This window comes from Papio anubis, chromosome 5, assembly GCF_008728515.1.
Source record: "Papio anubis isolate 15944 chromosome 5, Panubis1.0, whole genome shotgun sequence".
Taxonomy (NCBI): domain Eukaryota; kingdom Metazoa; phylum Chordata; class Mammalia; order Primates; family Cercopithecidae; genus Papio; species Papio anubis.
Window position 1 is genome coordinate 149,410,694 of NC_044980.1, and position 12,730 is coordinate 149,423,423.

General features: G+C 38.6%; 1 protein-coding gene across 3 annotated transcripts in view; it reads left to right on the forward strand.

The window, feature by feature from the left end:
- Positions 1-11,392, forward strand: part of SGCD (sarcoglycan delta) — a 438,666-nt gene extending 427,274 nt beyond the window's left edge. The window contains exon 8 of one of the 3 annotated variants that reach the window (XM_009209470.4): positions 1,683-11,392. In XM_009209470.4, coding sequence (XP_009207734.2) covers positions 1,683-1,856 — 174 coding nt within the window. In that variant the 3' untranslated portion in view covers positions 1,857-11,392. The remainder of the gene's footprint in view (positions 1-1,682) is intronic. The other 2 variants (XM_017960078.3, XM_021940234.2) reach the window with 2 other exon arrangements.
- Positions 11,393-12,730: the final 1,338 nt, after the last annotated feature.

Genomic DNA, 12,730 nt, shown 5'->3' on the forward strand with positions numbered 1-12,730 from the left:
TTTCTCAACAATTAATTGAGCAGCATGATTATAAGCCAAACCCACAATCCATCAAAGTGATGATTATTTGTAAAATGCAGAGATAACGGCATGTATTCCAAGTACAGAATTATATGACCATGAAAATGAATGCTATTTTCAAATTCCCTCTTGTCACCTTAAAATAAGATTTTGTTAGCCAACATAATTAAGCTGTATATATTATACACATCTGGCTCAAGAGGAACTTAATTTACTTGTTGTTACTTGGTGTCACACGTTTTCTGTTTTCATTGAAAATGGGGAGGCAGATTGAACAGCTGTCCCAACCAGAACAAGCCAAAACTTAATAGGGTAAGACTAGGCAGCAAGGGAATGAAACACTGCAGATATTCATTCTCTTATGCCAACACAACCCCAGTTGGGTGAACAGAAATGCTCCTTGTGTTTTTCCAAGCAAGACAAGCCACTTACTACCCACCCCCAAAGTATGATTTGTCTGTAAACTTTTTAAAATGCCTTCAGGCGGGCACGGTGGCTCACGCCTGTAATCCCAGCACTTTGGGAGGCCAAGGCTGGTGGATCACGAGGTCAAGAGATCGAGACCATCCTGGCTAACACGGTGAAACCCCATCTCTACTTAAAAAATACAAAAAATTAGCCAGGCGTGGTGGCAGGTGCCTGTAGTCCCAGCTACTCGGGAGGCTGAGGCAGGAGAATGGCGTGAACCCGGGAGGCGGAGCTTGCAGTGAGCTGAGATCACGCCACTGCATTCCAGCCTGGGCGACAGAGCAAGACTCCGTCTCAAAAAAAATAGAATAAAAATTTAAAAGTAAAAATAAAAATGCCTTCAAAGTGTTTGTAAGTGGACTTTGCTATTTAGTCATAGAGTAAAAAATCCGTTTAAGAAAAATGCTATTCCACCTGACTATTCAATGAGAGAGGTTATCAGTCTCTACCTGCTTCTGTATATCCACTCCATGGATATGAAAGTCCCCCTTTGGATTGGTATGGCATTTGCTGTTTTGTTTTAGAAGAGATAGAGCATTCAATTATCACAACTGCCTCTTCAAGCAGCCACAAACTGCAAACCACACACATATAAATATAGTGGCTACTTCACATATGCAGTTTATAGCTATCAGAATTTGAACTCTGGAGGAATCAGTTATAATCATAAATCTAATGGCACCTTCCACCACTGCTTATTTTTATAGGCATGTTTTCCTCAGAGTATATTCTATAGACCATCAGCCCCATAAATTGTTAGAAAAAGAAAAAAAAAAAAGCAGAAAGGCTCACTAGCATTTAAAAGTTGGAAAATGTTACATACTCTATTCTCTTCTTGAGCACTCACCTTGCACACAGTCATAGTAGGATCTGAGAAGTCCCATAGTAAAGAAAATTGTTAAATGTCACATTTTCAAGTTTATGTGACTCTAGGACTCTATTCACATTCTGTATGACTTTTTTTTTGCAAAATGCTAACATAGACCAATGCAGTATTATCTTGCTGGAATCTAAGCTTCTGTGAACGTAGAAACTTTCCGTCTTGTTAGTATCCAAATCTCCAGTACCAAAAATAATCAACACAGTAGGTGCTCATTAGATTTCAGTTGAATTGAACATCTGTTGTTTCTGAATGTCAAGAGAAGAGATGACGGTCTCTGACCGATGCTTTCCTTCCTATTCTCTCTCTTTAGATTAAGTTAGATGCTGCGAAAATTAGACTACCTAGACTGCCTCACGGATCCTACACGCCTACAGGAGCGAGGCAGAAGGTCTTCGAGATCTGCGTCTGCGCCAATGGGAGATTATTCCTGTCTCAGGCAGGAGCTGGGTCCACTTGTCAGATAAACACAAGTGTCTGCCTCTGAAAGACTATCCATAGTGGACATTGTCGGCAGCATAAAGGCCTTTTTTGGCTTCAGACACTGGCTGCCAGCTATTTTTACTAGAACACAGAAAGCCTATCAAAGACCTTTTGTGTGTGTGTATGCGTGTGTGCGTGCTTGAGTGTGTTTGCGTGTGTGGGTGGATATAAATATATATAAATATATATAAATAAATATATATATCCTCTGTATAAAATGAGGTTTCAGTACAAAAGGAACCATGGGTGACCCTGTGATATCCACTGTCATTTTCCATCCCATCCCCACCACCTGTGTGACAAAAATCTAAACACACATCTGTCCCAGCATTCCCCAGACTATTCAGAATCACACAGCGTATTGGACACTGACAGAAACTTCATCTAGATGTTCAAGTAGCAGATCTTCTCCTTTAGTGTCATCACAAGGGAGTGATGGCGGGAATCTCAAAGTTGCACTCAAGCTCTGAGACCTTTATATATCAAAAATAGGCATTTGATTTCCTGCTTTAGCTTTAGTAAGGCTGGCTAACTTCCCCCTCTTCAAGCTAGGGACTAGCAATGCTGTAGAAGTCAGCCATAGGAACTCAAAATGGCTGGCCTACCTTGGCTACCAAACCTATTGGGGTTTTTGTAGTTGAATGAATGAGGATGAATTTCAGCAAAATTTTGAACTGCTCACCCAACTTCTGCTATCTTGCTCCCTCCAAACTCACAGATTCTCCCACAGTCAAATTAGGAGCTGTAAATCAGCACAAAATAAGATAACAGCTGCTCCTCAGTCAGCTGGAAGCTACTCAATGGCCTGACGGGCAATGAACAAATGGGTGATATGTCTCTGTTTAAAGGAAAAATGGCTTAAAAGCTGTTCTGTTCTCCCTTCTGACTTTAACCAAAAGATTTCAACCCACAACGGTCAGGTCAATCAAAATCCCTAAGAGCAGAACTCCTACCCCAAAAGCAGCCTGGAAGTCTAATTAAGAGTAGCATAAAGAACCTACTTATGTTTACTATGTTTCTTGGGATTGGTGGGTAATGTCAAAACATGCCCTTTATTTTTAAAGGCATGCACAAACTCTGACTTTGATCTTCTTATATATTTTTTCAGTGCTGGTATATTCATATTCCTAAATACACTATTATGTTTTCTCTAAGAAGCACTACATGCCACCAGAATTGCTCACTGAAAGATAATACAAACTGAGTGTCTTTATTAGAATCACTGTGTCCCCTGGGGCCCAGCAGTACCTGCTTCTGTGTATGTGGAAGCAGCACCCTCATTCCCGCCATCAGCTACCTCTCATCACCCCACCTTCATCATCATGCTCCAGGGTCACCCTGGCCAGCTCTTGTGCTGGGACAGGGGATTACACCATCTCTGTTCAAAGAGGGGGAAATGTGCCTATGCCTTAAGTCAATGCACTCAGCAAGGAGAAGCACATCTTATTTATCTTGTTACCTATCATTTATTTTGGGTAATTGGAGGGGAATGATTTAGTTATGACTGGACATCTTAAAAGCCAATAGACAAGCCAAATGGCTGGCAGATGTGGACTTCAAAGAGCGCAGAATGAACTCATCACTGGCTTAGACAGTCCTGGATGCCATTTGGAAAGCAGTGGCCCCGCAAGCCTAAATGAAGTAGTATTTGTAGGCCTGGGTGGCATTTGGATTTTTCTTTTCCCTCAACAAGGTTTTACTTTTTCTTACTTTACAAGCAAGGGAAGTTTTGTGATAGGAGAGAAATAAAAGATTTGATATTTTTTGAGATGACACTCAAGCATCAGGCTGAGATTTGCACACATGGGATGTAAAAGCAAGCTGCGTGTTGCTTAGTCACTTAGAAGTAGATGGTGGGGGACAGCAGCGTGGGTCCCAGCCTGGCCAGTGATGCTGCTGGTGTCCAGACCCCAAACTCACTCCAAGCACTCTTGTTCAATATCTCATGCAGAAGAGTTGGGCTGGTCAACTCTTAGGGATGAGACCCGGTGATAGGTTGGTTTGTAGCACTAAGGTCTAAAAAGGAAAACCATAAAAGACATCAGATTACTTTGGATCAGTATAATTAATATTCCATAGGGCCATGCTGCCAGAATCTGTATGTATCAATATAGGGTTTTTCCAAGCCGGGAAACGCCCTCCTTGGCTGCTAGGAGCACCTATCCCATATCATTCAGATGAACAATAATAGCTACAAAGTCGTTTGTGGCTAGATAGGTTAAGACAGGTGATTTTTTTTAAAGTGGACTGTCTTTGTATTTTGCCTTCTCAAGTTCATTATCTTTAGATGACAAAAAAGCAAAAAGTTCCCAGAACCTTTTTCCTTAGATTTTGTTCTGATTACCACGTGAAAGAATGAGCTTAGCATCAAAAGTTTTATGCCAATAAAAGAGACTGGTGTGATCCCACATGCAAAATTTAATCCTAAGGGTAGTGAGATCACAAATAGAATAAAAATAAGAGCAATCAACAATATAAATCAAGTACCTGTTGGGAACAGATATAAAATTCTATTTTTCATTTATGCTAAGTGACCACAATATACAAAGTAATAAGCAGGAAATTTGATATGGGTTAAATTATGCATTTTGTTCAGATTTCAGAAATTGGTAGTAAAATGCATAAGTTTCTCAATGTACATCTTTTTATCCCAACACCCTCAAACTAGAATATTTGTCCATGGTCATGAGAAAAAATTTTACCTGAATTTTTGGGCGGGTTGGGGGGGAAGCTTTTACATTAAAATCTACTAATGCCTACTTTTTAAAAAATGAGATTCTTTCTAATCTTTATATATGATATTTTCTAGACAATCGTACCTTTGGGTATATTAAACAGCTGGTATCATAACAAAGAGTCCAAATGAATCTTCAATATACTAGAAGTTCTAGTATGTTAATATTGTTCAGAAGATTTTTACAAATTAAAACCTGATTTCCAAATATGTTCAACATTTACTTCTATTTGATATCTGTTCAAGAAGTCATAGAAGTCTTGGGAAACTATTCAAGTATCACAGAGGTTTTCAAAAGCCCTTATAGTGACATCTACCTAGGTATATAGTGACATCTACCTAGGTAAAAGCCTGACATGTGGCTTTATAATTGTTATGTTACGCAAGGGATAGATGTTATAAACTTCAACTGGCTTTGAACATCCTTTAGGTCATTTTCTCTTTGGATAATTTTCATCACATATCCAGCAACCATAGACCAAAGTTTGCTTGAGGTTTGACCCTAGAGCAGAGGTTGGCAAACTATGACCTGGAAACCAAATCTGACTCACCACCTTTTCCTGTAAATAAAGTTTTATTGACACATAGCCACATACATTCATTTACCTGTTTTCTGATTTTACACTACAGCAGCAGGATGGAGTAGTTGTGTCAGAGACTATGTATCCCACAAATCATAGATTACTTACTGTTTAGTCCTTTACAGACAAAGCTTCCTGACCCCGACCTAGAGGATTTTATGGTATGCATTGGATATAGCAGGAAAGAAAGCACAGTTCCAAACAGCACTGAGTACACTTACATTTCTGTGTAAGCTTGGGAATATAGTTACTTGGCAAAGTCTTTCAGGAAGGAAACCCTTCCTTATGTTACATGTGGAAAGCCTGCCTTCCAAGACATGTGGAAGTAAGTGATCCACCTGCCAGAGAAACACAGGCTCAGAGGATTCCTGGGAACAGGGAGGATGGGATTAGTGGAAGCTCAGTGAAAAAGGAAAGTTATGATCCTCCAAGACCCTTATAGATAGACCATACCAGGTTCTGTAGGTCAGCATCATTGTGTAATGAGAAGTGAAGTAGGGGACCCTGCGGTTTAAACTTAGAATCTCTTTCCTGTAGGCTCTTTCTGCTGTCTATATTTCATATAAAGTTTTCCACCTCACCCTCCCATAGTCCAGAGGAATGCCCATTCCATGGTCCTCCGGAGAATAGTTTTGACTTAACATATCTTTTTAGCCCACATCACTTCAGTTATCAACACTGCCACTGTGTGTACTGTTCCTACAGCCACACCAGGCTTGAAGGGTTAGTGGGACCAATAAATAATTGGAAGTATTGGAAAAAGCAACTTAAAATACATGGGGACAAAAAATACAGTAAAATTCTTTTTATCAAGCTGATGCTGTGAGAAACAAGATGAATGCCAGTTTGGCTTTATTTCTAAGAATCTGGGTCTTCCTTCTCTGGTGTAGAAGGAATGCAAAAAAAAAAAAAAAAAAATTAAAAAAAAAAATTTTTCAAACATTTTTGCTTCCGTGGGGAAGGGAGGTTCCTTTAAAACTTTTCCCCTTGTTCACTTTCCCTTTTCTGCTTCCAGGGCTTTATACTAAATATTTTTAAAAAAAAAAAAAAAAAGTATCAGCTATGGATGATTCTTTAGAAGTATGAGTAGCATGGTGGGGAGGAAGGATTTTTTTTTTTAATGTAAAAAAAAAACCCCATTTACCAGACCCTAATCAAAGTCACTTAAGGGAATCACCTCAGCCTTTTATTTGGAAACAGCTGAAATAAAATTAAATTGGCAACACTGCCCTAAGCAGCAGCTAGATCAGAGTATCCTGCTTTATTTCAGGCCAAAGGTAGTATGAGGTTTGGACCAAAAAGGTAAATAGATCCATTCCAGCACCTGATACTGATTTTTCAAGGCTCTATGAAAGGTCAAAAATTTCATTAAACAAGACCAGTGTCTCCCTCTTCCCCCTGTCCCAAGAAATATTAGGCACAAAAAGGATAAGGAAACAGCTCCTGGAATGATACATTTGCATGGTGCCCTAGTAGCAGGTTGGGAAAAAGTTATAAGAAACAACCTTCGAAAACAGGCCTTTTATCTCGAAGATAAAATGTCTCTCTTGTGGTCTTTCATCACTATCTCCTTGGTGGACGGTTCCCCTAGTTCCAACATATTTCCATTAAAATAGTCAAAGCCACGGCATTGGGATGTCAGATGCATCTCTTTCTTTGCAGTAATCGGAATTTAAAATTATACAGTTGCCTCTGAATTTCTCATGCACAAAGCCAAATCACTGATAAGAGATAAAGCAGTCTGAAGCCTGCTGCTTCAAGTCAGCACAGCACACCACACGCGTTCGCACTTTCAAAAGCAATGTGATTTCTATGGTTCTTAAAAGCTTTCTTCATAATGGAGTCCTTGAAATTTCTCAAGGCAGGTCTGAATGGCAAAGGGAAAATAATTACTCGTTGGAGGTCCTCCTTTTGAGTATTGTTAGAGCACACATGTAAAAGAAAATAACCTTTTGGGGGTAACTCATGCTCATACATGCTGTTTTCTTTGGTTCTCCGCCTACCTTCCTTTTGTAGATATTGACAGAATAGGAGGAAATTAGCATCCTTATTTGAGAAAGAGCAAGAATGTCATGAGCCCTTGATGCAATAGTGTGATGTCATAATACAGTACTAATGATGCTATCAAATCCATCAATAAACAGTCTCAAACCTTCCAACAACAGTGCTCACTGCTGCTCCTCAACTTCAGCCCAGCAAGCAGTAATATCATAACCCATTTTGAGATTTGCAGGTGGAATAGAACAAAGAAACAGTCACTGTAAACGAGATGCATGTTTAGTGTCTAAATCCACCTGTTGCAATAGGAAGCCAGAGTGGGGTTCCAAATGCCTCATTAAGTATGTGGACAGCCTCACTAGTAGGTGAGTGAATTTGGCTTCATCACTGAACATTAGCTAAGGTCAGCTTAATAACACAAATATGAGGCCGATTTCGTTGGGAGAAGAGAAAACATCTGCTTAATCTAAAATATACCCCACATGCTTAGAGTTGTCTAATAGTCCCTCACCTTCCAATGTCTTCACATTCTACTTCTACATTTGGGGTTTTTTGGTGAAATCAGAGATAGCTCAGAATTTGATAAAATGAGATACTCCATACTGGTTTATTAGGTTCCATGGGAACACTGTAGCCAAAAGATTGTCTGAGGGCAGGAAGATGATACTTGTCAACAAGGAAGACAGTGTTTCTTTAGTTCCCATATTCATCTAATTCATGGGGTTCTAACATTTTGGGGGGCCATGGATTCTTTTGACAATCTGAGCCAATCTATGAAACTTCTCCCCAAAAAGAACCACCCCACAAAATCTTGCAAAATATAAGAGATTGTCCTGGATCTGAAGCCTACCCTAAGACATGGGAAGAGTTGCATTCTATTCTTCAGTTTAAAGAATATTTATTATTCATGGAGCTATTGCTAGGCACTGTGCTAAACATTTTACATACATTCTTCTATTTCATCCTCAATACAATCCTGAGTTGGGTTCTAATATAGTTCCAATATTCAGATGTGAAAACTGAGGCTTACAGTGGCTAAGAAACTTGCCCAAAGCCACTACCTAGAAAATGGCAGAGCTGGAATGTAGGTTTAACTCCTGACCACTATGCCATAAAGTCACCACATGTCAAACTAATTTTCAAGTTGTTGGGACATGTCCCCTACTAGGTTTTAAACTAGATCTTCTTTGGTAGATGAAGCTATAGAACTGCTATTTCCCTGCTTTCTGTAGTCTCTCACAGTGACAGCATCTATACTAAAGTATAGATACCCAAGGGGAAATATAGAAAGCCTGCCTGAATAATAGAATCTAGAACAACAACAAAAAATTAATTTGTTCTGTGTATGCTTTAGTCAAGCTTAAAAAAAATAGATAGGAAAATACCTGGGTTGTTAGCCTCACATTTAGGAGACAACTGTAATACTCAATTACCTGTGGGTGTGGCTAAACAAGGCAGCATTTCTGCACACATACATCTCTTTCCTTTATACTTCCCTTCAAAAGACACATATCTTTTGATCTTTGAAACTATTTGGTCAGTATTCTTCTCTACCTTTACTTGTGGTAAAACTCAAGGAAGGGATCAAATGGAAGCTCATTTCTATCACTGTCTCTGTTTCCCTATAAGAAAGAACTACCAGGATTCACTGTCTGCATTAGGCATACAATGTCAGAGCTGAGCTGACCACTCTGGTTCCGTAATGGCTTCGGCCTCACACCTTGGCAGCCATCATTAACGGGCCATACCCTTCCCAGGTGCAGAATTAGCCCCCCCAGAGCACTCAGGCCATCACTACCAATTTATCTGAGTTGGAAATGAGACTCATTTGCCAATTCTTATTTTTAAAGTGGCACTCTTTAACTTTGAACCTGTATATTTTACACTGGCATCCTAGATTCAGCAATGAGGTTGGTGGCGTTTCTACTAGGAAAGGAGAAAATGAATGCATCTGAAGTTCCTTACGGCTTGGTTTCTTTGGAATGCTTTCATCTTCTAAGCAAAGGGATCAGGGTTTGATCTGTAAGAGTTAAAAGACAAAGTCATTTTGAAGATTAGAAACCAGAATGCCCTTGTTAAAGCCCTGCTGTCAACCTGCCTTCACCCAGAGCTTAGAGGGCTCCAGCAGCAAAGAGGCTGGGGTCCATCCCGCTCTGATGTGCTTTTTCCACAACACATATCTGGTCCTCTGGGAGGATTGTGGATAGAGCTCCTCACCATACCCAAAAGACTCAGCCCCAGTGCCAGTGCTTGCCTGACTCAACCACCCCCTCCCCCCCGGCAAAACCTTAGTAAAGGGATGAGTCAAAAATGAAAAAGACTCTACAGTCAGTCAGTCAAGGATTTCCTATTTAATAGTTTAGACATCCAAATGGCAAGCCAGGAATAGATACCATTAACAGGTCTCATAGGACTAACCTCAGCAGAGCCAAAAATCTGGCTCTCTGGAAGAGATGCAAGATTCTAGAAAAGTAACAGGAAGTGTTGCTACATCTAAATTTAGTGAACACAAAATTAACTTAATTGTAATCTAGGCTTTCCGTGAGGGAGGGAATAAAGATTTTCATGGATCGACCACCTCCCCTAGTCAGGTTTCTCCTTTTTTGAGGCTATGAAGAAGCTGAGACATACTTCTTAAGGAATTCGTGTTTTAGAAGGAAAAGGCAGAAGCTATCCATCATTATGCTGGCTAGATGCACTTCTGAAGAAGCCAGATTCTGATGTTCTTAACAGAAATGGTGAGGTCACAGAAGTCCCATTTGCTTGGAGATTTTGAAAAAGAAACCCCATTCCCATAAAGCAATTGAGTTCAGCCTTTGGGTTATTTTTGGTTTGGTTTTTCTCTGGTTTGGGGTGTGATGTAAGAAGAGCTTTTTAGTTTTGTTTTGAATAACATCAATCCTTGCACACTCTATGCAAAAATTTTGTAAGCATTGCAATAATGCTATGAATTACAAGGAACTATTTTAACTTTATTACACTTTCTGTATAAAAAATTTGTATTTAATATTATTTCGACCGCAGTCTTGTAAAATATATTAATAAAAATAATGATTGGTAAGAAGGAAAGCACCCTTGTCCACTTCTTTAGGGAATACCTCTCTCACAGTTAATAAATCAGTCACTCCTATTGACTCTACCTCAGAATTAAATTTTCAGATTAACAGCTCTTCCATATCCCTTTGATCAGTTGGGTAAGCCATTTTGCCTCTCGGGAAGAAATTCACACCAGTTGCCTTATGAAAGGAGAGCTTACTATAAATAAAACATGGCCTGGAATTTGGGAGTCCCCAGGATTTGGAGCATGTCCAGGGAACAGCCATCCTCAATTTCTTTTCTAATGACCTACATAGGCTTCTCTGGCCACAGTTTACCACTGCCCTCTCCACTGCTCCCTTCTCTGTCTCTGAAGAAGCAAGCCAGATTGGTTCCTATTAGGTAAAACCTTTACAACCAGGCTACTTTAGTGCTCCTGGTTAGCCTACAAATAAGCTGTCTTTGAGTCAGGTGCTCATCCCTCGTGTTCCCCTAGATGGGGCCATAGGTGAGACAATCGATGAGAGAAGGCATCGTGGCAGAACCACTTGGATCCACTCACCACAATTAATTCTTCATTTTGAGCATCTCATCTCTCCTGGTCTTCCACAATGACAAGTCAGTGGACATGCTAGAATCTGCCTAGAATTTATTCCCATCTAGCACCACCCACCCAAGGATATCATCCTTCATGATCTCATCCACATATCATCTTCTCTCCGTGGCCCTTGTCATTCTTCCTTGATTCCCTCATTTGTTCTAATTTCTTGTATAACCCTACATTGTACTATGATTTACCCATTTACCTATCTAACTGGGACCCCAGAAATGCTTATATACATTCTTAAAGTTTATATAGAATCAAATATATATCTAAATTGATCTTCACAACCTTATAAGGTAGATAGGTAATTTCCTCATCTAGAACATCTAAAACAAATTTTACATATCTAACATGTGACAGAACCAATGTCTTTTCCCAACTGGATTTTCGTCTAAGACTACCTCTTATTAATTTACGTCCTGACTCCAAATATCACTGAAGCAACATTACAGAACTCCCAAGATAAAAGGATATGATAAAAATATTATTCCCAGGCAGAGCACAATTTATTTCCAAAGATGCAGTAATTTTATTACCTGGCTTCTCTTTGGGGAAAATGTACCAAAAAAAAAAAAAAAAAAAAAAAACCGGAAAGAAAGAAAATCTAAATCAAAGGTAATGAAATCACAATTCAAGAGACTTGGTGAGAAAAACCATTGAATCTTAGCTAAAAAGATAAACTCTAATGAGAGACAGAAAGGCTGTTACTGACATGTTAAATGTATTGACATCATTTTGAAACAAAATTAGAAAGCAGATAAAATACCAGGAAGCTAAAAAAAAAAAAAAAAGCTCTATGCCTTGTCTTCCAAGGAAGGAAGGTTTAAAAAGTAGCAAATAGGTATAAATCAGCAACTTTGAGATTTCTTCTCATCTTTACCCCTTTAAAAGAGATATAAGATTATGTGGCTCACTTTACACTAAGAGAGGAACCCAGGGTAGAGTGGGGGCCGGAATAGGAATCAGAGTGTAAAGGAATAAGCAAAGTGCATTTCAAAAAACTTGTGAACAATGTGTTGAGTCCTATGATAGGGTAATTTTAATTTGTGAATGTGAAATGTTAATTACTCTCAATAACACCAAACTCTTGCAGCTGAGGCTCAATATACAGCCCCCTTCAAGAAAGACCGTTATGACCCATCAATGGACAGACGATAGATGAGCCTTTAAGACTCTCTGGCAGAAATAATTAAACATAAATTTTAAAAAACACTTGTGAGACTTTTCCAGATAACTCATACTAGAATCTAAAATGGGTGCATAAAATGTAAGAATAGAACCTTCCAAATTATATTATATTTTAATAGGAAGTAAGCATTTGGAACAGCTAAATTTAGGATAATAGATATTAAATCAAGGGTAGAAATTATAAGAGTACATAACAGATTTTAAACTGTTAGAAGATGAAGTCAAACATTGCATTTAAAAACATTTGGTGCAAAAAATTAACCTATTAAAGGAAAATCAATATTTTAAAGTAGACACTATGGCAAAAAGTATAGGAGACGTTCAGATTAACAAATTTATAATGATAAAATGCCCTGTCTTATTGATTATACATGATTAAACCACTGTACTGAGCAGGCAAGTAACCAAAAACAAACATCCAAAGCTTTGAAAAGTAAACAGAAGAAACTTGACAAATTTAATTGTAAGGGAAAATTTTTAACTGCTCTCCATCTGATAACTTACAGATTGGCAAAGCAAAAAAATTAACTCATAAACAGACACACAAACACCTCTCTACACATGGCAGGAAAGAAAGAAACTTCATTGTCAATGATAATATAAATGAAATAAATATCATCTCAAAATGAAAACATTAAACTTTTCAGACTATATTCTCTGAAAGTAAAAACAGACAATATATTTTATATTTACTTAAAATCCCAGGAATTTAAAAACACTTCCCTAACTGGTGATTT